The sequence below is a fragment of the Xiphophorus hellerii genome, chromosome 5 (genome assembly GCF_003331165.1).
Source record: "Xiphophorus hellerii strain 12219 chromosome 5, Xiphophorus_hellerii-4.1, whole genome shotgun sequence".
In the NCBI taxonomy this organism is placed as follows: Eukaryota; Metazoa; Chordata; class Actinopteri; order Cyprinodontiformes; family Poeciliidae; genus Xiphophorus; species Xiphophorus hellerii.
Window position 1 is genome coordinate 1,474,525 of NC_045676.1, and position 27,138 is coordinate 1,501,662.

General features: G+C 39.8%; 1 protein-coding gene and 1 long non-coding RNA gene across 2 annotated transcripts in view; both read right to left on the reverse strand.

Annotated features, from left to right (window-relative positions):
• Positions 1 to 27,138, reverse strand: part of sorcs3a (sortilin related VPS10 domain containing receptor 3a) — a 210,337-nt gene that overhangs the window by 47,488 nt on the left and 135,711 nt on the right. The window contains exons 5-9 of the mRNA XM_032563840.1: positions 13,235 to 13,308; positions 9,305 to 9,369; positions 8,667 to 8,785; positions 3,474 to 3,563; positions 2,918 to 3,097 (exon numbers count right to left, since the gene is read on the reverse strand). Coding sequence (XP_032419731.1) covers positions 2,918 to 3,097; positions 3,474 to 3,563; positions 8,667 to 8,785; positions 9,305 to 9,369; positions 13,235 to 13,308 — 528 coding nt within the window. The remainder of the gene's footprint in view (positions 1 to 2,917; positions 3,098 to 3,473; positions 3,564 to 8,666; positions 8,786 to 9,304; positions 9,370 to 13,234; positions 13,309 to 27,138) is intronic.
• LOC116720533 (uncharacterized) lies at positions 13,949 to 25,382 on the reverse strand. Its single transcript, XR_004339406.1, has 4 exons — positions 25,107 to 25,382; positions 15,040 to 15,042; positions 14,059 to 14,066; positions 13,949 to 13,961 (listed from the first exon to the last, which is right to left on the reverse strand). It is a non-coding gene; the product is annotated as an uncharacterized LOC116720533 (long non-coding RNA).

Consider the following 27,138-nt stretch of genomic DNA (forward strand, 5'->3'; position numbering starts at 1 on the left):
TGGTTACACATCATAACAACTGTCCAAAACCAAGAGAGAAAAAGAAAGAGCAAAATTCCATTCAGCTGCACAACATGCAGAATCAGAGAATAACTGTCCAAACATGCAACACATAAAAAAAGGAATAAAAAGTCTAGAAAATAAAAAACAGAGTTGCTGCCATGAGAAGAACAATTTTAGAAGATGTTTAGTAGATTTTTATATCATTTGATATAAAAATCAACTAATTGTGCTGGCCTGCCACATTTTCAGCAACACAGAATCATTACAATGACTGCAAATGGCCGACAGGCAGCATTTAGTTTTTCTGTCTTCTCCACCTCATCTGCACAATTCAATTTCCTCAGTCCTGCAAACAAACTTCTCCTCTTTTAACAACACATTTCTGCACATTTTCATGCTCAGTATTGTTTACCTCATTACTTTTTTCTGCTTAATTTGTTATTTTTATCATACAAAAGAAGGACTTTGAGTTGACCTCCTTGTGAACGAAGAGAGCTCTATAAATGAAGCCTTGAATGACTGATATGTGAAATGTATCTTAATGGGCCACAGTTTTTCTTCGGAGGTTGTGGGGGTACAAGGCGATCGATGGGATTCTGTTCATTTCATCCACTGGAAATAACAGCCAGGAACCGCAGCTGGCCTCCTAAGGAGGTCCGGCAGTCTGGGAGAAATTGTGACACAAAGACAGAAAATGACTTTCAGAAGAATGGCTGGTTTTCCAACAGTCTCTGCACACACACGTTATTAGAGCTGACGGTGGGAAAATGGGCTGGAAGACGTTCCAGCAGGTTTATTCCAAACCCACCAGGTGTCAGCGTATAACGTACAGTACAATTCATCCAAAGCTGTTTAGATCCGTGGGCGGGGCCTTCCCCTGGACCACTTTTACTCCTTTTTCATGCTTCTTGCAACTGATGTATTTATTCTAGTTATCTAGCTGCTTGTATAACAGCACAGGTGCTTTCAGAATGGTTCTCAGCTATTTGCATGCATCTACTTAAAGCTGCATTGTGCGCCGTCTCCCGCCGCAGAAATGAAGCAGTGTCACATGGAAAGGGGAGCTGCACTCACAATCAGCGCACATATCCACAGCCTGGGCAGGAGAAGTAATGGCATTGTTAATTACCGCCCCGCTGCCACTGCAGCTGCCCAATATCTCACTTCCTTCCTCCATTCCCTCCATCACACCTGCCAGTGTTGGAGTGATAAACTAGGTTCACAGAGGAGCGTAAAGGGATGGAAATGAACTCTCCTGCTATGAATGCAAACACATACAGTAGGAAGGCAGCGAGCTAACAAGGTCCAGTCTGCAGCTTCATAGCACTGAGCCACATTCTCTATGCTGTGTGTGTCGGCTGTCAGGAAGATGGACGAGTGAAGCCTGTTATGCAAACCTGTCCACATTCAACAAGTCAACTAAACAAACTCTAAGGCAGCTCTGTGGATGAATGTCACACTTCATCCTGGCTTCCAGAGCTCTGTCTGTACCATCATTACAACTGATCACAAAACATTCAATAATTCTGTTTGGGACCGCCATGTTCTTGTTTTCTACTCACCATTTGTAACCCATTTTGCTAAAGAAAAACTTTAGACACAGAAAATGTTGTTTTTAATGAAAATACCATCACTTTTGTAGCCCGAACCTTTTAATCCCAAACATTGACCAAATACCTGAAATGCTAAAGGGTTTTATGGCACACTTAAACTCACTTGAAACAAACTTTTATTCCAACAAATAAATGAAACAAAATTTGACCGTTTGCAAAAATATGTTAAGTTGTTTTGACAGAAGATTCCAATAGAAAATTATGGGATTACAAGATTATCTCCATTTATGCATTAAAGGATTAGTCCTGTGGCCCAGTGGGGGTATTAATTTCTTGCTTATAATAAAAAATATACCATCCACAAAAACTCACTGGCAAATGAGCATCTCAAGCTGCTTTTTACAGTTTTGGAGAGTATTGAATTCAACAATGGGATTTTGATTTACATGACAATCTTCAAGTGCAGCTCTCTCTGTTATCATCCAATAACAAGTTGGAGTGAACATAACCTTTGCACAAAAAAAAAACACATTAAATACACTTTATCTTGTTTGTGCAGAACAACTGATATTTTCCCTCCAGGTGAGAGCTTGGTGACTGTGGTACTGTCCCTGTGTCTTATTCTTTATGTTTACTCCTCACCAATATTCTTCTCTGGTTTAATTATTGCTTCTGTCTCCAGATGATGACAAACGAGCAGGAATGTTTCCTTTAAAGGCCAAAGCTGCAGCTAGATGTACAGTAAGCAGTACAGTGGATAAAATTAGTGCATGTCAATATTCATCAAGGCCAATATATTTCTAATACTTTGAGTGTTAAGAGATTCTGACCAGATTCAAAACAACCCAGAACATAAGAAAAGTTCTGCGTAATGAAGAAAAGGTTCTGCAAAAAGAGACGAGCTGAAATCTGTAAGAACTTACAAAGCCTGACTACTGCAGTTGGAAAAATCAATGTCCACTGCTTTAATATTACTGATGATGAGCTATAAAAATATTGCACACAGTGGTACAACAGGTAAAAAACCGGTATCTAATGGCAACGATTACCTGTGTTAGCTGCGTTTATTGATCTTTTTTTAGAGCAAAGATTTTCTGCAAAAGTTTCTGAATCTAAAGGTGCAGCACCAACCAACCAGCTCAAACTTGAAGGTTTCTCTTCCAATTTGTCAAACTGAGTCATTTTATTTCAAGAACAAGAGTTTTATCTTAGATAGTTCAGATTGTTTTGGACCAATCAACAATTTAATGCGCAGACCAACAATTGAAGATCCTCTTTCAGCTTAATGTCAGACTCAAAGAGACTAACAGTGACCAATACCCAATAAATTTCATTCATGAATTCAATTCAAACATTTGTACCTCATAGAGGTCCAACATCTGGTTCCCAGCGATGCCCCTGGTTGTCTTGACATTTTCCATGGCCAAGGTGAAGAAGATCCCTCTGGTGTCAGACAGGTAGAGATTGTAGGTGTCGTTTTGGTTCCACTCCTGCACTGCTGCAAAGACCTGCTTCCCATCAGTGCTGACGATGTGTAAATCCTTTCAGGAAGCAGCAGGAGAGATTAAGAGAAGTTATGGCTGGAGGCAAAGAGTTGACAGATTAGTCCATCTTGACCCTGTGGGATTGGTCATGAGATCAACGCTGTGGTATGAATGTAAATGGATGTGGACCTACTGGACGGTATCTCCTACAGTGAGAGTCACAAGGACTTTTGAAAGGACAAAATACCAGTTTTTAATAAAAAGAAAAAAACTGAAACATGCGTTTTACATCAGTTCTAACCTTTCAAAATGTAAACATTCAATCTTGAGGATTATGGACAAACTTAATTAATTGCATGATTGCTTTGTTCTGACATTTAGAAATGAAAACGTTCAATGAGTCTCCAACACATGTAAATATGCTGCAGCTTACCTTAGGCAGGGAGTATTTTGGCAGTTTGATTTGTATGAAAGCTTCTCTCTTGTAGGAGACGTAGTAAGTCGCTCGTCCGGAGGTGGGAACCTTTAAGACAATGAAAGACACCAAATTATCTTTCATTCTTTCATTCCTTAGTCTAGAATTTACAGTTAAATTGAGTTTTTGTTGTAAAAACTTTTTTCTTGGGTTATAATTCTTGGTGCAGATCTTGGTTTACCACTATAAATACTCCAGTACATAAATAGTCATCATCTAAGCCAGCTCTCCATGGGCTTCCACCTTATTGTGTCAGAGGAGTTTGAGTTTCCCAGTCATCATAGGAGTTGTCAGGTTATCAGGGGCTTTATATCACTGGTAGGGCAGAATCACCCATTGCAAACAGTTCGTAGGTGAGGGATCACACCAAGCGAAGTTTATAGAAGCCTTATGATGAGAAACATCAATGAAAACAGTCGCCAGAATGTGTGTCACTGGGGTCCCTGTTAGGAGCCAGACCTGGAGGAGGGGCTTGCTGGTGAGAGCTTGGTGGCCAGGCGGGCTTTTACACAAGGAACCCGAAGAGGAAACGTAGTCCTCCAACCATGGCCTTAACAGCTATGGGAGGGGGCAGAGAGGTCGGGTTCTCCTGAGCAGCGACCAAAGGCTGAGGGACCTTGGCGGTCTGATCCTCATCCAGAGCTGACTTTATCATTTGAATGTAGCCATTCAAATGATAAAGCAGAACCAAAGTAGTAAACTTCGGTTCTGCTTCAGGGTTTGTCCAGTTGCAAGAACATTCTGATTCTTTCAAAAGATCTTCTTGCAAGTCTATAAAATTAATATCTAGACTTGTAAAAAAGTTGAACTTTAGTGCTGGTCATTTCCTCGTTTTCAAGTCATCTTATTTTCAATCAATGAAAGTGAAGGGTTTCAGTCTGCAGCTTTGTTTGTCTGTCTGAGCAGCTTCTCAATGTGGGTATCCAGAGAGGTTGATTTTGGTCATTCATCGGTATCACCTGACTTTAGTTCAGAAAATAAACTCCTCCCCAGGTGTCAGTGAACTTGGAGGTTTCAAAGTGGACTTTGGTAAATATCTCACAGGACAATCAATAGTCTCATTATTCTTTGTCAGGAGAAATCTTTAAGTTGGCTAACCAAGCCTCATCTGCAGTTTAAGAGAGGGGAAAGTCATCCTTCATGTTGCAGACCTTTTGCAAACATACAAGCTGTTAGGAGTCTGTCTGGGGAGGTGTGTGTTGGAGAACTGTCATTAGCCTTGGGGCAACAAAGGACGACCATTTGTACACATTGAGATACAATGTGCAAAATGATTGGCCAGTTTCACAACCCAATTTTCCTCCTGATCGATAACGACATAAAATTCATTAGAGAAAAACCTTCAATTTCACAGCTTGCAGAAGAGAAACGATGTGAGCATCAATGTTGCACGACGGGGCTGATTTTGTTACTGATCTTGTAAGTGCTCTGTGTGGCTCAGAGGAGAGAAAACAAGCTTTGAGAGGCAATTCAGCAGCCGAGCTGTGAGCACTGCAGAACATTCCCACATGCAATCGAGTGAGGGAGTCGCAGATCGATGGCCAGATAACCAGCAGCAGTTTGAACTTTAAGAGGAATTGGTATGATTGATTTTCTCCCCACCCCGACAATCCCTTGTAGGACCTTTTGTCTGTGACGCACGCATGTTAAAACGTGGAGGCAATTGGACTGAGAGTTCGTCAGATGCCTGAGAGTTTGCATGAAAGACTCAGGTCAGGTCAGACATGACTGAAGGATCTTGAAGGAACAGCTTAATTTCTTTCTCTAAAGTGCTGGAGGGCAGAAGGCTGGGGGGGCAAGAGTGAAGGGGTCAAAGGTCCAGGTAACCGAACTGCAACAGAAGTACAAGTTAAAAGAAAAAAAGTTTCACAAAAAGCAACAATTTCTTTGAGTTAGCATCCAAACTACCTCCAGGAATCTAAGATTGATTTAATCCCATTTAAAAAAATCTTTAATGGGACAATATACAATATATTTCAGAGAAACCTTCACTTATATGTCTCAACATATAGATCCTTATAGAACAAGACCAGGAGAGTCTGAAATGAGTTACAGTTGGCCCAAAGTGTCTTTCACACCACTAATACTTTTACATGGTTTACAGTTAACTTTGACCCGACCCAACTACAGCTCAGTTTCTCTTTCTGACCATTCTCTAAACACCAGAGATACAACAAAGATACAAAAATTAATATATTTGATATCAATTAGGGTTGTTAAAATGAAAAGTTTTAGGAAGCAGGAAGAACTTAAACTCAGAAGAAATGGACATGTGGAAGTCCAGAGATGTTTCCAGGATGCTCCACTTAAGTTGCTTGATAAATGTAAACATCTGTAGAGAAGAATGCGGGGGTGGGGGTATGTGTGTGGGGGTGTAATTGAGTATTTTTGTGCAATTTTAGCTCTAAAAATGATTGCGAGGCATATTTTGTGTTGCAGGCAGAGGATGTTCCTGTGTATCCTTGAATTTCTACAAGACATTGTATTTTTTTCAGGTTAACAGTTTAGGGCTTCTGTGTTGTAAAGTTAAATTACAACACAGAATTTGGTTATTACAATGAACTCACAGTAATCATTGAGATTAGGGAACACAGCCTTCCGCAGATACTTGAGACCCCCACTGAAAGCACTCATATAACTGATACACACCAAATACAGCAATACATAGCAGGTGCTAACATCACTTTTTTTGCTCTTTGGGAGAGTTACAGTTGATCAGTATCAAGGAAAATAAATGTTGTTCCTGGACTGACTGGTTTGCAATACCAGTCAGTCCAATACTGTGCGTCATGCAAAGTTATTAATGAAATAATTTTTCATTGTGCTAAATTATTTCAGCTTGCAAAGCTGCTTCTCCTTTCCAATAATTTAGACAAGCTCTATGGAAAAAAGGGGATCCACTGCATTGTTAAAATATTTACTTGGTATTAAAGATTGCACCTTGTTTGCAGTTGCAGAGTGAATGAAGCGACAGAGAAAATGAAAAGATGGAGGTTAAACAAGAAGACAATGAGCTGAAGCAAAGATAACATTTTATCTTCACTTTGCTTGTACTGGTCGCGTCGCAGCGACATGATGCAGTTTACTATAGGGCAACGTGTTCCCACTTAGCTTCTTTGTTGGCTGTATGAATCCAACAGGACACAGTGAAAATAATGTTAATGGAATTAACTTTTAGATTTTATTCTGAAGGTTTCTTTTCTGCATGGATCTGCAGTGTTTCCAGTGTGCAACATGGAGTCCAATGTGTGTAAAAGAGTAAAAAAAAAGGAAATTGGAGACATAAAATAAAAAAGACAATTTTAAAGTCTTACATTAAAAGTAACTGTTATATTGTTACAGCGTTTCTTTATCATTATCCTCGCTTAAGTTTAGAACTGAACCAGCAAATCAGCAGACCAATTTGTCCAGTCTAGTTAGAACTTTAGACTACAGAGGAAGAATCACCGTGTCTTTAAATGAGAGAACAGCAGCTTCTAAGTTGATGAGTTCTTTATTGATTTTAAACAGTCGGTTGTGCCAGGAAGAAGTGAGAGAGGACAAAGAGTTGGAGTTAAGTGGGTTATTTCCTTTTCACCACACAGTATGAGTGATATTTTATGTACAGTAGATGGAGGGTGCCTTGTATTTATGGTACTTAAACCTTTAGTACTTGCAGACTACTGGCAATGAGGCATTCATCTAATTCTGAAGAGCTGGAGAACAGATGCTCTTAAAGTTGCAGGATCGTAGCTCTCCAATACTCAACTTGGACACAGCTGTTTTAGATCAAAACATGTTCATGTTTAAATGGCCCAATCAAAGTCTATCCATTCCATCCATCGTCTTCTGTTTATCAAACATCAAGTTCAGGAAGAATCGCAGACATTGCTCTCTCGAGCAACTCTGGGGAATCCCAAAGCATTCCCAGGCCAGACAGGATGTGAACTCCCTCCAGTGAGTTCAGCGTCTCCCCAGGGTCTCCTCTCAGTGGGACCACATCAACATGAAGGGGAGGCGCCATGGAGGCATCCTCTGCATGGCAGAACTCCTCACCCTTAAAACCCTCTGGAGCAAGCTCATTTCATCAACTCGTATCATGAATCATGACCAAAAGAACCAGATCCCGATGTCATGACCAAAGGTCAGGACTGAATGTAGACAGAACGTTAAATCAAGAACTTTGCTGTTTGGCTCAGCTCTTTCTTCACCACAACAGGCCACAGCAGCGCTGGCATAACTGCGAGCAAAGCTCCAATCCATCAGCCTATCTCCTGCTTCATTCTCCCATCACGTCTGAACTATAAACCATGATCCAAGACTTCAGACTTCAAACCAAGCAGTGAACGCTGGAGGTCACAGCTGGAAGAAACCAACAGAACCAGATGAAACAATGTTCCAAACCCAGATGTCCTCCTCTCCATGACCATGCCTTCAGATCCTGTCCATAAACAGGTTTGGTTACAGAGGTCCTGGTAGAGTCCAACACACTCTGGGAACAGGCTCAACCTGTTGACACACCTTTGGATTTATAATTACTAGGATTATATATTCCTTAAAACACACCCACACGCCTGCATTACATTCAACTGCCTTATGCCTAATGTAGGCCAGAGAAGCAAACACTCGTGACTTTCTCGAACATCATGAGGGTAAAGATCCGGTCCACTGTTCGATGGTCAGAACGAAGGCTTCACTGCTGCTCCTGTACCCAATAACTACCAGTTAGAGCCTCCTATCCAACACTCTAAAGTAAGCTTTCCCAGTCCAAACCTAAATGCAATTGAGAGTCTGAGGTAAGACCTGGGAATGTATGTTCATGCATGATCTCTCTTCAATTTGACTGAGTATGAGCTCTTTAGCAAAGAAGAACGGGTAAAAATTTCAGTCTCAGTATGTACCGATCTGGTGGAGACGCATCGTAAAAGATTCACTGCTAATCGTAAAAAAAAGGAAGAAAAGAGTAAAGGGAGTTTAAGATAAATTAATGACACCCTTTACTTTGTGACAAGCTTCTTTGTGTTGGTCTGTCACACAAAGTTCCAATAAGACACATTGAAGTTTCTGGTTGTAATGTGAAAAAGGCAAAAGTTCAAAGGGTATGCATATTTCAAGAGGAACTAAGCGTGGCTACACTGAGTTGTATAAAGGAGAGACAGATTGGAGGCCTACCTGTATGAAAATGTAGTCATCTTGAACCACCAGAGAGCTGATGTCGATGTATCCCGGGAATGGATAATTCCGGTTGGCTTCAGAGCACATCTGAGCTCTGCATGTGACATACTGCACATCTGTCGGGAACACACACAGGAAGCACAAGAGCCGTTAAAGTTGTTATTCCTCTCATGCATATTAACGAACAGAGTCGCAGCAACGCATCACCTGTTCAAGATAAGCTGAAAGCATCTCCACACTCCACCGTTCTCAATCAGATCAAAACCAGTTTTTGTGTTTTACTGTTTGTTCTCCTCCCATCCACACAGTCTGACATTTCCTCCGTTAATTTGCTTCTCTTTGTAGCACCTAGTTATTCTCATTGCACAGATATGACAAACAAGCATCCTGTCAATCATGCAGAAAGCTTGTATCTCTGAGTATGGTGTAAAAACTTTAGCACTTATTGTATTTCAATGACGCTGCCACTCAGAGTTAAGGAGCTGAAATTCAGCAAGTAAAATGGAAAGAAAGAGAAGCAAGATTCATTAAGAATGAAGTCTAGGGTTTAATTTTGGACCCAAACTTCTTTCCTGGTTGATTATTTCCTGAACAAACTGTATTGTGTTTCTCACAAAGACCTAAAAGTCACTTACTTCCATCCGGAGTGTGAGCCTCCATGTGGACCAGGTCTGGTTCTTTGTCCAGTCCAGAAACAGACCTGGCAGGGAAAACAGGGAAGACTGCATGAATGCCTAACTACAATAAGTAATATATTAGAAATAAAAAATATAAAGAAAGATTAGTTTAGAGTTGTTGCCAAAGAATGAATGTAGTGCAAACAAGCAGCAGAAACTGGCAGAGGCTTGAATTCCTTTAACAGAGCAGAATTAATTCAAGCCCTGAAAACGAATTCCTGTTCATTTGAATTACAGATTTTCTATACAAAAAATAAACATTTTATGCTAACTAATTTCTTTATGCCTTGATTTATTGTTGCTTGATTTAGTAGTGTGGGAATATGCAAATTTACTCTAGAAGACAAAACTTCCAGTCAACAGTACAAGATGCCAGCAGAGATTCATTTAGAAAGAAAGAAGTAGAAAAACCTGAGAAGGGTTCTGTTTCTGTGGTTTAACACTTATTTTAGAGGAAATTACTTTGGTATGTTTTCATTCAATTTGTCTGTAAGGTTTCAGTATCACTTGTTTTTGGGCCACAGTCATCCAGAGAATGGGAGAATGAATTATTTTGAGTAATTTTGGTTATATGATTGGAATTGTTGTTATTTGCTAAGAATTCACTCATCTGACCCAAACTGTCACCTCAAATCAAAGAAAATTGGTTTGGATGTTGAAGAAAGACTCAAGAACCTCTAAAAGTAAAGCTTAACATGAAGAGGAAGCTGCAGGACACCAACCTCACAGTGAAACAGCATGGGAATGTTGATGGTAGCATCATGCTGTGGGCCTGTTTTTGCTGCCTTGGATTGTTCAAAATGGGGGAATGAAGAACAGGGAGGATTACTGTACCTCCTTAACTTGACCTGAAATCAACAGCCTGAAGGTTTGAGACAGTTTGGTGGAGGACATTGGTTTGAAACTCGCGTCCAAACTGTGTTTGAATTGGAGCCTAAACTTAAAGTTCTTTATTGACAATTGAAAGGACTAATCACACACAGGTTTTGAGTTTTCTGCAACTGGTGGATTAGACTGAATGGCAGCTACTGGTCTCCAACTGTAGCAATATTTAAAATCCCTCTGAGGTCAATGGAGCAGCTGAGCAGATCCAGCCAACTGGAGTCCAGCCTGGCTGTTGCTACAGATCCATCCAATGATCCAGTGTCCTTGAAATGGTTTTGGCAGCAAAGGGTAAAGTCAGTGATGTATTTTGCACAAATTTAGGATCTCTCTGCAGTGGCATGGATGTACTGTAGCTCCAGATTTATGAGCAGTAGGAGAGAGAGTACAACCCAAGGCAATCCCAGGCACAGCCAGTCACCTCAGAGAGGGAGGGGTAGAGGAGTGATGAGCTGGGCGACATTCAGTCCAACATTTGTGATGAGTGTGCACTTTCAGACAGAGTTGGTGCACCACAGGGGAGAGAGAGGGAGGCTGAGTGGATATGAAGCGACAGGAACATCCCTGATTTGTTATTAGTCATAGGTCCTGCTTCCAAATCTGTACGTCTGCATCATAAGAAAATTACTCCTCCTGCTTCCACTGGTTTAGTTTAAAAGAAACTAGACATTTATTAACCTGATATTAGAAGGGCGTACATGAAATATTAAGAGGAATATAAATATAAGCTGAATCTACAGGGGCACTAGAATGTGTTTTCATCCCTTCACTTTTTCCCCACATTTTCTTACATTATTTATTTTAAAATGAACATTGGTGCAGTTTTTTATTCTGTGTATATACAGTATATATATACTGTACTGTATATATATATATACAGTACAGACCAAAAGTTTGGACACACCTTCTAATTCAATGGGTTTTCTTTATTTTCATGACTATTTATAAGGCAAGAAATCCCACTTATTAACCTGACAGGGCAGGTTGACCTATGAAGTGAAAACCATTTCAGGTGACTACCTGTTGAAGCTCATCAAGAAAATGCAGAGTGTGTGCAAAGCAGTAATCACAGCAAAAGGTTGCTACTTTGAAGAAACTAGAATATAAGGGCTATTTTAGTTGTTTTACACTTTTTTGTTTAGTGCATATTTCCACATGTGTTATTCATAGTTTTGATGCCTTCAGTGTGAATCTACAATGTCAATAGTCATGAAAATAAAGGAAACTCATTGAATTAAAAGGTGTGTCCAAACTTTTGGTCTGTACTGTATATATATATATATATATATATATATAATTTCAAAGTAAAAGGTAGCATGTACTCTCATCTTTTGCTATGAAAGGTTGCAGTTCATATCCCTGAGATCAGAGTCTTCCTATCCAGGCCTCGAGGGTCGGCGTTCTGCAACCTATAGATGTGTTCCTGGTCCAACACCTGAATCAAACGGCTGTCTCACCTCCTCAGTATGCAGACAGGTTCTCCAGAGTCCTGTTAATCACCTCTTTAAGTGACTCATGTGTGTTGAAGCAGACACACATCTAAGAGTGTCCCCAGCTTTGAAGACCCCAAAGCTGGGGAAGGATACAGAAACATTCTGTCAGCATTAAACATCCTGGAAAGACACTGGTCTGCTTCATTCAGAAATGAAAGAAGTTTGAAACACACCAATGTAAGTCAACTTGACAGAAAACTCTTGGCTAAAGAGGTGACCAACAACCATGTCTCCAGACCTCTACTGTTTCCTTGTGAACCATCATGAAGGTCAGCCATATTTAACAGACTCCACGAATCAAGACTTTAAGGTAGAACAGCCAGACGGAGGCCCCTCCTCACTCAAGGCATCTGGCAGCCTGATTCAATTCTGCAGAAAAACATCTTTAGTGATGTCAGACCAAGGGGGAAAATGTATCAGGCATGAGATGACCAAATGGGAATTTTTAGCCTAAACTCCAAACAGCATGTCTGATATACAGTATATATACAGTATATACAGTACAGACCAAAAGTTTGGAGACACCTTCTCATTGAATTCAATGAGAAAGTGTGTCCAAACTTTTGGTCTGTACTGTACATATATATATATATATATATATATATATATATATATATATATATATATATATATATATGTTGGTTTTTTTTAGAAGGACTGGGGTGACCAGCCTGCATAGAGGGCAATGTTATAGAACTCAAGCTTAGAGAGGTTCTTAGAGAAATCCTCCAGACGTCAGATGAGGGTGAAGAGTAGCCTTCAAACACAATGTACCGCGCAGATTTCTTTAGAGCATATCAAAAATATTTATAAGAAAACAGAGCTTGGGAAGTGAAATACCTAGACACAATAAGGCATGTTTGGTGTTTGAATGATCAAAATGGGAATTTAGACACATTTTTAAAGGAGGTCTCAAGCATTGGTGGATTTTATCTATTCATGGCGGTTGTACTTAACCTCTGTGGGTCGGTGACCTCAAGCAAACAAGGTAGCAAAGGAGTGAATAAAGACCTAGACATGCCGTTTTCTACACTGTCCATCCTGCCTGACCCTGACAGGATCTGGAGCACAAAATGGGAGAAAATACTCAAAAACTGCTGTGCCAAAAAGACTTGCTGTGATTGGTGCCAAAGAGGCTTTAAGAAAAATATTAAGGCACATATTATAAATTTTTTGGCAAGAAAAACTGCTGCACATATTTCCAAAAAGCTATTTTGCCTGGTTATTATGGAGTGCTGTGACTTGATCTTCGAGACAGAAGAATGCTCAACCACACAATAAATCTAAGAAGTAACCAAATGTGGATGAATGGGTGTGAAAACTTTCCTGAGCCACTTAAAGGAGATATAAAGCTCTGGCTCATTGCATCAGACTACAGAAATGTGCAGGATTTCTCCACCATCACTGCCAGTCAGAGGCCTTGTTCCGAGTCAAAAGCACTTGCTGCATTCCTGAGCAAACAACTTTAGAGACAAGGAATGCAGCAGCCGAGACATGAGAAGAGATGACTCACCAGTAGAATCTGTTCGGGGTGACGTGTTCGTGGATGAGCATCCACTTCCTTCCAAAGTCGACTGAGCTGTACAACTGCAGGAAAATCAGAGACACTGGGACGTTAGTTGGGTCAACATACATCTACATCTGTCAGGTCTTTTAATCACGCCAGTTGATGTAAAACAGCCACAAGTGAGCCAGAGATGTGGCTGGTTAATTCCAGGCTGGAGGATAGTCTGGGGCTATAAAGCATCCTCCAAGGAGATGACAACAGAATCGCTTTCAGCGTTAACAACTGGCCAATCAAGCTAACAGATTATGACAAATATATGCATCTCTGTTCCCTGCGGTACAAACAACAGGCTCGTTGTTTTCAGCTTACATAGCAAAGAATCTTATTTGATAGGCACGTCAAATACTGCCTACGAAACCACTTTATTCTGTATCAGTGCAGAGGACAACGGATGCAAAAAATGATGTATGGTCCACCAGATGTGCAGGTGTAGCCTGTGGCCCAATTTCAATGTACTAATTACATTTACAGGCGCCCGGGCAACCAATTAATGACCCTTTTGTGTTCCTAGCACTATACTGATCGATGATGATGGAGCACCTCACATATTTCTCGCAGCCTTTGTGCATCCATCTAGCCGGTACTTGTGAAGTACAGCAAATGTTCCAATTTGATAGATTTTAATCACAGCATAAATAAAAATGCAAAGATTTTTAATTCAAAAGCTTTGTTTCTATGCTAAACTTTTATTTATACATTCCGTCTCAGTGAGAGCCAAGATCTCATGTAGAAGAGAGGCTTGTTATAAAAAACAACTAACAATGTACAACCACAGTAACTGCAAAGAATTAAGACGTCTGACATGGATAAATAAGCTCACAAATAAAATCTGAAAAAAAAAAAAAAATTAGAGCAAGTTTCAAAAGATTTCTCTTTTTGTCTTAAAATAAATTTCAGTTGTCCCAAAGGAATCAAAGTGGATAATTTCAGATTCTGCTGTAGAGTGTAACTAAGAAACTGAGCTTGGTAAAAAAAAAAAAAGAAAAAACAGCTCATTGTTTTACGCTTTGCTTCATACAGACCTGGACCTTCCACTACTGAGAATCATTACTTGGACTCTCTTGAAGTTTTAAATTTTTCCCAGTCGCTCACATTGGGCCGTGACGGATGTAATGCACCAGTTCGACACTGTAAAGCCTCCTGGAAACTGTCTGCTCTGAAAACAACCATCCTCCTTTGGGGAGGGACGAGACAAATGGATAGCTGTCGATGTTAGCGTGGCCAACATGCTTCCAAATATTGAATAACATATTTGGAGCTCTGTGTAGCATCTGCTTTTAATGCTGTGGATGTTCATGTCCTCCGCTGCTACTGCTAAAACTACAGGCACAATGCAATTCTAAAGTGTGGTGGGAACAATCCGAGGATGGCTTTATGAATAAAAATATACCAATGCATGAGTCTATGAACAGATAAGGATGGCCAACTCACCTGAGTATAAACTACAGTGGTGAGTGAGATTTACTCTTATGAATCTTTAGTGAAACTTTTATTACCTGAAATGGTAGGTTACAGGTAATAAATCTGTAACTTTCCATTTGTAACTTTGTTAGCAGCGTGCATACGAGGGTGATTGACAGCACAGACTTTCATCCCGGCTCTGCTTGTTTCTGACCAGGAGGGTTCCATTTTTGCAGACTGCAATAGTAGCTACAGGGAGGAGGTGGAAGAGCTTCGTTTTCTCACACTTTACCTCTCTGATGCCATACTGTCACGACTTGGTGACAACTTTTAATAAATATGGAAAAAACATACTTTTGTAAAAGTTACTTACTGCACCATGAAAGACATATGGAGTCAGGTTCATTTAAACAGTAATTTAACAGAGGTAAGGTCATTAAAACAAGATGATTCTCAGAACTTTGAATATTATCTGTTTCTGAACAAAGTGCAGTTTTATCTTCAGCATCTTCAACATTTTCAATGTGATTTAAATGAAAGTTTGCTGCTGATTTCTATGCCAGGTTATGTATATTGTATGTCTCAGCATCACATCTTCCCCTGCATGTGTACTTTTCATTTAAATGTTGCACCACTGCAGTTTTCTCATCTGACTGCTGAAGGTTTTTCAGGACAATCACATTTAGTTGAATCAGACTCCTTGCAATTCACACATCCGCTCTGCAAAAAAAAAAGTTATTTCCCAGAAAAAAGAACTTGTTTGATTTGAGCCTAAAGCAAAAAGGATGAAATGTAATATGGAACAGTTCTTTAAATCAGGAGAGATGAGCTGAGGAGAGATATCCGACCCGGCTGGTACCACCAGGGTTCGTCATTACAATTCACCCTGAGCACAGAATTTGTACAAACGATCAATGCAGCATTAAACCTCTGATCAGGTTCAGTAATTATTGTCTGTTTAAATTATTTATTTTTGACGGGAATCAACAGCCATGTTCTTTTACAAAGCTGTCAAACATTAGTAAATATTGAAAATAAATGTTGATTTATGATTAATGCAAATTAAAATGTTGAAAGACATTTAATGAAAAATAAGATAAAATTATGTAGAGTTACATTCATGTTCATTGCAAAGCATGTAGAGGTAGACAGTGAGCTATAAGGTCTAAATGAGACAACCTGCATAAATAAAAGTCAAATTTAAAAAAATGTGGCGTGCTTGGAGACAGTTTGCAAAATAAAACAATATTTAAAAAACTTTTGATGATTTAATTTTAGCCAAAAGCAGAAAGTTATGAGATTGTTAACTTTTCCAGTTTAGCTGTGAATGTTCTGTAGACTCAAAAGAGATTTTTAATCTCATTGAGATTGTCCTGGTGAAATTAAGGTTCATAAAATAAATTTGCATTCCATGGATGACAAATGTTTATTTTTTTATCAACACAATAGTTAAAAACAATGTGCTATGTCGCAGTCTGTGTTTTTAATCATTTAAAGTTTGAGTCCTGTGTTTTCATGCCGTCACTCTAGAACCAATAATAATTTCTCTAAATATTGATACTCATAACTTGGACTCTATCAGACAGCAGATGAGATCTGAGTTCAGGTCACTGAGTGTTGGTGAAGCTCGTCAACAGCCAGCGCCCCTCATCCCTTGGGACAGTGACTTATGACTGCAGTGGGCAGCTCCCAGCTCTCCTCCCTCCATTCATCAGGCAATGACATCTTAAATTTTAAAGCTTCTGGGCTGTCACAAAGTAAGCTTCATAGTTTTTCCTTTCAATAAATCAAATGCATGGCCAGCTGCCATCGGAGTCAGGAACAAAAACGCTCACTGAGGAATCACAGGAAGTGTGTTCTGTTTGTCAAGGATTCACCGAGAAGATGGAGGAGCAGGTCCAACTGGTGAACGGGTCAAAGAAAATTATTTGCCACAAGTTAATCAAAGATTTCTAAAATCACACTGGACCATTTTAAGACAAGACTAATATCTAAATTCACCTCTAAGTGGTTATTAAAATGTATTACAGGAAACCGAACTGTGCTGCAAATGTGAGTTGGTGAAAAAACCTTAAATGGATTTTGGTTTTCATTACATCTTGACTGACAGCTTGTTAAATGACCTCCAGGTATTTTAACAATTCATTTTCACTATTCAACGTTTTCATCCCTCAGTAGAAAACTTTGACTTCCAGGTTTATAATTGTCCTTCTGTTACATCCTGGATGTCAGGTCTGTGTGCTTTCTGACCTGTTATCAATAATGGCATAAAAAACGGGAAAAACGCTGGAAATTCTCGGTTTTTGTTTAATGAATAAGAGACAAACAGGCTGATGGTTTTTTCCTGAGGCAGCGTCTTCTCAAGCCATCGAAGTGGAACAGATATTATATCGTATATTATATCAAACTATCTCTTATTTACTAAAAAATGTCTTTCATAGGGACTCGGTGTGATGAAGTGAATTATTATGAATATTGTTTTCAATCAAGGTCAAATACAAGGTTATTATTAATATCAATTATACCAGCATTCATTTTCAAATAAACATGTCATTATGGAAGATGACATGTTGACAAGCGATAAAAATCAATACTGTATCTCTATTAGTTAAAATGTCAGAATGGGTGAGCAAAAAGGTAAATTATTATCCAAATGATTATGATTCATTTTTTTCTTTCAGCTTATTAACATCAAAAATCAGCAGCAGAAGCATCATCTGATCTGGAATCAGTTTCTCTGATAATGATATGGATTTAAAGTTCAATCCAAATATAATATATATGATGTAATGTAGCTGCAGAGAAAGCCAACAGACGGCACTGCCTCCGTCTTTCTGAGCATGCTCAGAGCAGCAGATGAAAGAGGAAAGGAGAACTTCTTTAAACTAAAAGAGACGTCCAGCAGAACCAGACCAAGGCAGAGCGGCCATCTGCTTCACCCAGCTGGTGGGCCGCCTTTTCCAAACACACGACTCCAGATGAAAACCTCCATGTTTTATACAGGCTAACGCTGCAGTTCAGCAGCTGGAGGGTAGCAGGCTCTGAAGCGGCTTCTGGAGTGTTCCTGCTTCAGAGAAAATATGCATCCAGTCACTTTTTGACAAATGTTTAACAGCTTGAGGCAGATTGGCTTGGCGGAAGCAGAGAATCCAAAAGAAAAAAGCAAATTACTTCTGCTAGAGTAATCAGAGGCATGACAAAATGTTTTCATTCAACAGCTGAACATTCTGGCTCTGTGGAACATTTCTTAAAACCAGTAGATTACTGTAAATAATGACAAATCTATTTTGTTAGATTAAGAAGAGGAATAAACACAGCATCGCTGAACATTAAGGAAGAAAACCTATGCACCAGCCTGTGATTTGCATTTCTGAAACAAAAACCTGAACAAGTCTACTTCTGCAGATTAAATGTGGTTAGAAAAGTCTTTGCAGACAACAACAAGCTGCTGCATCTGACTGACAGGAACCTTGACCATCGATGCAAATGAAAAAGACAATCTTCTGAATTTTCTTTGTAAACATGTCACTATATTATACACTGTATTCTGTTCTTGTAGATAAGATTCCAATAAATACGTTTGTTTGTGAATCTAATGTGACAAAATGTGGGTAAAGTTCAAGAGACATGAATATTTTTGAAACACTAATTTATTTTAAAAATGTTTAAAATGGCAGGATGTTCAGCTGTTAAATAAAATATTTTTGTGTCAAATCTGTGATTTTTCTTCTGCTTTATTAATATAAACATTGACTCAACCATCTCCAGTAGTGATTCCAGTTTTCTGCCTCAGTTGGTCAAATAAAACAGTGAAACTCAGTGAGGAAACTCTCAAAGTGTCACAGATTTTTTGTAAACTGTTGGTTTAAATACATGTACAATATGTAATATTTAGAAAAAGAGGTTTTAAAATAAGGACGACAAGGCCTTAACGACATATGAACAAGTGTTTTTTTCTACCAAATAATTCATGTTAATCGAGAAACAGGAAAATGCACTTTAACATTGTTTACACTCAGAGCGCATCAGAGCTGAAACTAACAACCCAAACTCCAACTCACATCAGAGCAGAAGTCTTCGAAGACCACATCTTACAAGAAATTAATTCCAGGCAGTGCTGATTTTTTATTTTTTTATCATGTTTAAACATCAAACCTTTGAGTTTCTGCGGCGGGTGAGCAGGATTAATAACCAGGCTTTGTTTCACCGCTTTTAGATGAAGAGTTAGGCGGGGATATTGGATTTCAACACACACGGATGCAGTAAATGTTGGGGTGTGTGTGTGTGTGTGTGTGGGTGGGTGTGTGTGTGTGTGCGTGGGCGTGGGTGGGTGTGTGTGTGTGTGTGTTTGCAGCTGTAACTTGTGATTTACAGCAAATCAACACAGAGAAGTCAAGCATTCAAACTGCTGAAACCAAAATGAGAAGCGAATTGATTCCAAACCTGGTTGATCACAGAGAACTTACATATACCGACAGATGAAGGTCAGGCATTTTAGATTTTCTATACTTACCCCTGTGCCAGGAATGCATAAGGCCCATCATTTAAAGGCCAGAGTAAAGTGCACTTTGGCTCGGGATGAAATATGAATCAGAATGAAAGATAAATGATGGCTCTACTGCGGCTGTCAACCCTGGAAATCAATTAAAAAAATGGTGGTGCAGAGACGGTCCCCTGTGGACCAACTGACAGCAGTTCTCAGAGTTCCAGGAAAGCCTGCGCCGCATCCCAGAATGCAAAGCTGACACTACTGCTGCTTTTCTGCTGCTAACCTGCACCAATGACATGTTGGCTGCAATGCTGCTGCAGACTGTCACCACCAGACAGAATATAATCACACTTTTCCCTAAATCTCAGTATGAAACATGGAATAACATGTCCTCAGAAGGAAAGTCAGACAGTTTGGAAGCAGCCAATCAGCGACAGATGGACGGTCTTTAACCCAACACGCCCAGTCAGCTGCATCCAGCTGCTACAGATGTTACATCTGGCTAAGAAATGAGATATTATGAGTCTGGCTGGAAGTTTTTGGAAGTTAAAGTGGATAAAAATGGATTTTGCCCCCACTGCATTTTCAGATTCTCCACTTCAATGGATTTTTGTTGTTTCCCATAGCAACAGATAGAGAAGAATCACAGATGCAAGACTGATGCAGGTAATGTTTGTATAATCCCTGCTTTACCCCAGTGTATGTCTATTTTTACTTCTTTGTTCCTGACAATTAAATGAATGCATTAACTGAATAGAATGCATAAATATGCCTATTAATGACATATAGCAGAATTACATGTAATGCAGGAAAAGACTAATAGATTTGCTATTTGCTAAATGCCAAAAAAAAAACAGAGAAAACTTTGAGATTTCTTTCACTTTCTTCAAATTCTGAAGTTTACATCCATTTCTGACTTTATGGGCACTTGTTATGAATGAAAGAGACGTAAATGCCAAAGGAAAAAGATTTCACTCTTTTTAATATTTCATTGTGAACTAAACACCCATCCGTGGCCAGTCCCTCACAGACAGACCCACACTCACACCTCAACTCAGCAGAATTAACCTAACATGTACTTCTTTGACCTGTGGAAGGAAGATGGAGTTCTTAGAGACAAACCCATGGGGGCAGCATGCAATATTCACACGCAAAGGCCTTAGATGACATGAGGACCCAGGATCACTGAAAACTAAATAAAGAAATCATCTTTAAAACAGCAGAATTTGCTCTGAATCGCTGAGTTAAATTCCTTAAGATCAAAAGTGCTTCAAGCATTTGATTAGGATGACTTTTGGACATTTCCCAGGAGTAGGACACCTCAGGGCAGAGACAGGACTTACTGGGAAGATTATATCTGATGGTTCACTGACATCCCATCGTCTCCAATCAACCCCAACGAGGCCTTGATGGGACGGTGGACGTCACACCTGATGTGTTGTTGCACATCTGATGAGCAAAAAACATTTTGAACTTGAGTAAAGTTTGAAAATTGTAAATTTTTTATAGAAAATCATAAGGTAAGCTGTAATATTTCCAAAAAGTAACAAATCGCACCCCGATCTGAATACCTGCATAGAGAAAGTAGAAATACTACCAATTATTGGAAATGGAAATGGTTACAACGCCATTTCTAAGGCATCGAGGATTCAAGCAAACCAAAGTTAGAAGTTCACGGAGCTAAATGGAGAAAACACAACAAGTGGCCAGATCAGCAAAATTACTCCAAGTCGGGATCAGTGACCCATCCAGGAGGTTAGAAAAAAACTGATCAAACTGAGGCACTGTGGACCTCACTCGCTTCAGGTGAGGTCAGAGTTCATGAGACTGGGCAACCATCTCAGTACTGGGAGTGTTCCAGAGCCAGAACCATTGCTGACCCAAAAGAACACAAATGCCAGTCTCACATTTGCCTCTGATCCAAAATTGTTTTGAAACTATTCCATGGACCAACAAGACAAAAGTGGACCTTTTTGAAAGATGTGTGTCCCTTTAGATCTGGTGTAAAACGAAGACAATGTTTTAGAAACAGAACACTGCAGCTGCAGTCAAACATGGTGATGGTGGAGAAACGGTCTGCGGTGCCTTTCTGCTTCACAACCTGGACAAACTAATGTAAGCAATATATTTATTACTTCTGCTCTCTAGCAGAAAGCCTGAAGAAGAATGTCTGGCCATCAATTAAGATTAAACCCACCAGGGTTATTCTGCACAAGCTGCAGTTAAAATGAGAACATTGACAGGCGAGGCGTGTGACACCCAGTCCTGCAAATGTTTACCCGTTTCTGCCACGCCCCAAAAACATTACCAATGCTTCTACACCTCTGCAACATTTATAAAACAAACTATACATTATTTGCAAAATCTGTCTTCCTTTTTCTCAGACTCTCAATATGCCTCCCATCAACCTCCATTAAGCAGTAGTGATGCTGTCTATTAAATGTGAAAGACTTCATTTGTGTCTGTTGACCTTCACTCCCTCCATTGAGTTACCGTCGGATGATTTGTCTGTAGTGATATTGCTCCAGTTACGATGCCAGCATTTATGCTTTCTGCACTCTGCTCTAGATGTGCCAGCTTCCCGTAAATCAAATCATTTACATACCCATCTCCAGTCTGTTTGTGGACCAAATTACATCCAAGTCGGACCATTGCTTCTGGGTGCTTAAAATGGTGCTGTAATGTGTATTTCATTAAAGATGCATGTAGAATAATGAACAACACAGCAGCTGGGAACAAAGAAAGCAGCAGAACCTGCTTTAATGAACGGTTTAATCTCCTATATACTAAATAAACTATTTACAACTGAAACACAATGCCTAATTTATAATCTGTTAAATTATTTTAGAAACTCAAGAAGGCAATTTGTGTTACTTCTCTCATAAAACAACAGAAACAAGTGTATTTTATTTTCATATTTGGGTCACATTTCTGTTCATTGTAACATTAAGATGTTTTCCACTGACATACAGCAGAAAATAAAACACAGCCTTGTTTGGTTGCAGCATTGCTGCAGCAACACACTGCGCCCCGAAAAGCTTCCTGCAGCAACATCAAAGCACCACTGCTCTATAAATACAGAAAAGTTCTGAGAAAAGAATCAAGACTTTGGAATTATGGAAATAACTGTTGCATTATGGGACCCAGTGTCCCAAACAATTACTGTAAGTCACTTTTATAACTCTTAATTAAGTCTCTCATAAAGCCTTGATGCATCTGTGTACAGCACTGTAAATCATACTGCTCCTCCTGGCACCGCCTGGGCACATCCTGCATGGAGGGGGAAGTGAGCGATGGTTTTATGTCCCGCGATTTATGGAGCCGGCAAAGAACACAAGTATAAGGTCCATCCTGTATGTGGGAAGGTATATGGAGGGGCGACACAAACGATACTCAGACTCTGTTCCGCCTGAACGGCAGCAACGGTAGGAATGAAGACCAACAACTTCTGAGGTATCTGAACTAAGAAGAGATCCAATCAATCAGGCATCAGTCCTACAGGAAGAGTGTTAGAAATCCCACCATCACCATCATCATCATCATCATCACAATGTCTGTTTCCAGGCCAACTTGGATCTTTGTCTATTTCTAAAACTCAAACACAATGCCTTGGAAAAGTATTCACACCCCCAGAACTTTCCACACTTTGATCAGGATACACCAACAAACTTTGTGATTTTATGTGACAGACCAATACAAGAACGTCTTATTTGTTCTTAAACCAAATATACATTGATATGCATTAATATATGTTAATGCATATCATTAATTTTGCACAGTGAAAATTGACTTGCCCTGTTTACCTTCTTGGGAATACAACCAATCAGTAGCAAGGATTATTAACGTTTCTTTCCAACTGGTTGCTTTACAAATTGCACCCAACAGCGTTTAAGGTAGCATTGTGTCAAGTTATTTCAGCTTCCCATGCTATGTTTCTTTCCAATATTTCAGATATGCTCTATGAAAATTCCACTAGTAGACAATTTTTTCATAAAAACTGGAAAACGATGGGTTGGGGATCCACAAGCAGCTTCTTTCACAACTTTGAAACTGTTGACCAGTTTTACAAAGAAAATACATCAAATTATTTCATCCACCTCTTTTTTTGGTCCCTCTTCTATCCTAAAGCTGTGAGATTTAACGTTTTATTAGCGTTGGAAGAACATGACTGGTCGACTCATAACAACATAAATCGTCTCATAACAGCATAAATCCCTCTGGAAAAGGTTGTTCCACCAAAGTAAAGTGAAAGGTTTGTTTGTTCAGATCTGTGTGGATTCTTGCGTTTCACATCTGCTGCTTGTTTGTACCAACAGACCCGGTTGCCCTGCTGTGACTCTACAGATTCTGAGAGGCCACAACAAGAGAGCTGCTGATTAATTTAGTGTTGACACTGTTCCAGAGCCATGTGATGGGTGGAAATCCAGAGCTGGTGTAATCTCAGAGTTCAGGCTCAGGTCATTGAGATCAGGCCGGGTTTAAAGTAGCCTGGAGTGTGAGAGTGTGTGTGTGTGTGTGTGTGTGTGTTGGGGGGGGGGGGGGGGGGGGGGTCAGTCTACCAGTGGCTACATGTCCCTTCTCCTCGCCCTTCAAGTTTCTCTTCTACTGGCATGCAGCAGAGACTCTCAGCCATGTGGAAGACATTACTGATATGAAGCACACTTTTAGAAGATGAAACTGTAATTTTTAGTGTAAAATTACTGCATTTATCAGAGCTTCTGAACATCTCGTGGTTCCATCATACAACACTTGTGCTGACGTTTCCTCCTGTTGCCGTGGTGTCCTGAAAGCCGCTATCACTTCCAGCTGATCTATTATGTACTTCCAGCCTCCTTCTGCCCTCGTCGTCTGAAAGGTGTTGTTGAGCTGGAGCCAAAGAGGCCGCTCAGCTGCAGCAGAGCATTTCTCATCCCAGTGACTCTCCAGATGGCAGGTATCTCCACCGTGCAGCTCGCTGCGTCCCGGGCCGCGGCGGGTTGGCCGCGCTCCACCGAGCCGAGCTGGACCCTCCCTGCCAGGACGCCTTTAATGGGCTTTAATGTGGAACACATGATCGGGTCACGCAGGCGGCGCTCTTTGGAGATAATGAAGTGCTTTGTTACCCAAACCTGCACAGCAACTCGCAGCACGATATTTCCAGTCATATCGTACAACTGTCTTATGGGAAGTCCTGTGGTTCATGCTCATGTAGAACATGGTTCTAACTTGGAGACTGTAAGACTTTGCAGAGCTTCATTATCTCCAGATAAGAGAGCAGGAGTGTAAGACTCACTGAAAGTCAAATAGAAACACGTTGTACCTGTAAGTCAGTCAGTCCTGAACATCCTGCTCATATTTGTTCTCTGCTAACTTTAAGACGAGACTTATAATTACTGCAAACATTTACTGGCCTCATTAATTATGCAAAATACGCATGCACAGTTTTTGTTAGAAGTGTTCTTTTTCTGCTCCTTCCATTACTTTAAACAGCAAGTTTAAATCAGTCGTTGGAAGTTTAATTTTGTACATGTAGCTTATAAAATATTGGGGTGAAAATGTAGTTTGGGAAGCTGAAATACCTCAGCTCAATGCTACATGATACACTATTTTCTGGTGTTGGCAAAGCAGCCAATCAAAGAGCACCCTTCATTTTTCTTGGTGATGATTGGCTGAACCACAATAGCAAAGACTAGGAAGAGTGTGGATGTTAGCTTCTGCTGTAGTGTTAAAGTTTCCACTGTGTGTATAAAGGTTCATGTGTTGAGTTATTAAAATCAGCTCGTATTCACAGGGCAGCTGTGGATCCTAAGCCCTGCAGATAATGGCTACCTTGGAATAACTCTGAGAAATATCTTCATTGCTCTAAGAAATGCATTATGAAAGATATAATTTAATAATCGGAATTGAGCATCACAGCTGTGTAAACATACCCATACTGAATGCATCAACTGTCATGAATTGCGGGTGTTGAGGTGGTGAGGCAGACGCTGTAGACCCAGGATGTGATAAATTAATGATTTTAATGGTGAATGTCCAGCAAAACACAGTCCAAAATAACGGGCAGCACGGCCGAGCGGAAACCAGGGCTCGACGCCGGTAGCAACCGTAAAAATGAAGGGACAACGGAACAACACGAACGCACATTAGACGAGGACCCGACAAAGAACAGACACACAGGTGACACTAAATACACTGGGGGTAATCAGGGAACAAGAAACACCTGGGAACTAATCAAGGGGAGAACAGGACAACACAGAGACACCGAAAACTCGAAATTAACACACAGAAAACACAGAACACGACATCAACAGCCCACATCTCTATCAATTTTATTTATTTTAGTGGTTCTCAAAACCCCACAGTAGTTTGTTCATAGAAGGGCCCCACCTGTGGGAACCACACCTCTACAGAAACTCAGAATCCAGAGGGAGAATCAAACATCTAGCAGAAGAAATGATTTGATATGAATTAAGTTTCTGTCTGACTGGAGAAATGAAACTTCTCTTGATCATTCTTCACAGAACCAGAGAAGAACTTGTGTTCCCCACCATCCTTACAACTGGAGTCGGCTTAATGGAACGGCTCTCAGAGTGAAGGAGCTGTATCTTCTAGCTCATAAAATGACATCTCATAAACAATGAAATTGGATTACGATCCCTCTGCAAACAAAATATTGAACATCTGACAACAAAAGAATAATGTCCACCTCACAAAATCCTGTGGCAAATATATTTTCTTCTGCTTTTTCTGTAAAACTTAACAATTCATATTATGTGACAAAGACAAATAAAAAAGCTTTAATGAATTTGCAAATTAATGTTTGGTTGCAAATCAGAATCCTGGCCAGCATCCAGTTCTGCAGTAAAACTAGGGCATTAAATCATAACGCTGATTGTCTGTGCAGTGCATATATGAAGGATCCACTAAATCAGCTGTAAATTATGCAACTTGAAGGTCTGTCTGAACAACTTGAACTATCTCCTCCACACTTTAAACTCTGGTAAAAAAAAAAAAGTCAATTCAGGATCTAAACTTAGTTGATCATCAAAAACATAAACTGTTTATTGTATATTTGTGATCAAGCTCCATTTTTGTCACAGTCCACTGAGTCTAACCCAAACACTCTGGAAGACATTTTAAAACACGTTTAGGTTAATAGTAATTTTTAGAAGGTTTGAAGTTAATGCAGCAGCTGACAGAATAGAATAGAATAGAATTCAACTTTATTGCCATTGCACTGTCACAAGTTGAGTAGAAATATTCTGGATTCTTCAGTGTGTGAAACTGTGTTCATGTGTGTTAGACATGAACACTAACACACAGTTTCTGTCTGAAAAACAAACGGGATGTTTTTGTCCTATTTTGTCTTCTTGATTGGTTCTGATTAGGACCAGAAACAGCAATCACTGTGATTATTGACTTATCTGCTGATTATTTTTCTTATTAAATGATTAATCCCTTGTCTAACCTACAAGGTGACATCTTTTTCTTGTTAATTCTCACATGCAGGCTCATTTTCATGCAGGTAATAATAGTTAACAGAGTCCAGCTGTGTGTAATTTAACACACAGACAAATCCTTCTGTGAAGGCCTCAGAGGTTTGTTGGAGGTGGCAGCATCATGCTTTGGGATTTTTCCTTCTGTAGGATCAGGGAAGCTGGTCAGAGTCGATGGAAAGATGGATGGAGCTAAATCTGTCTCCAGAAAGGAAACCTGTTCGAGGCAAACGAGAGAAATGTGGAAATGTTTAAATGCTATGAATTTGCTAGTTAACAGATAAATCGACTCGTTTCAGTGGAAAAAGACTAATGGAGATTTCTCCAGTCTTCAACCTGGGGATTTAAATGTTAACAAAAACTGTTCAGAAAATATCTTTTTTTGAAGTTAGGTGCTTGTGCATTTCTATGATTAGCTACATTTGGAAGTCAATTGGTTGCATTTTATTTAGGGGTATCAGAATCTTTAAATTAAACAAAATGAG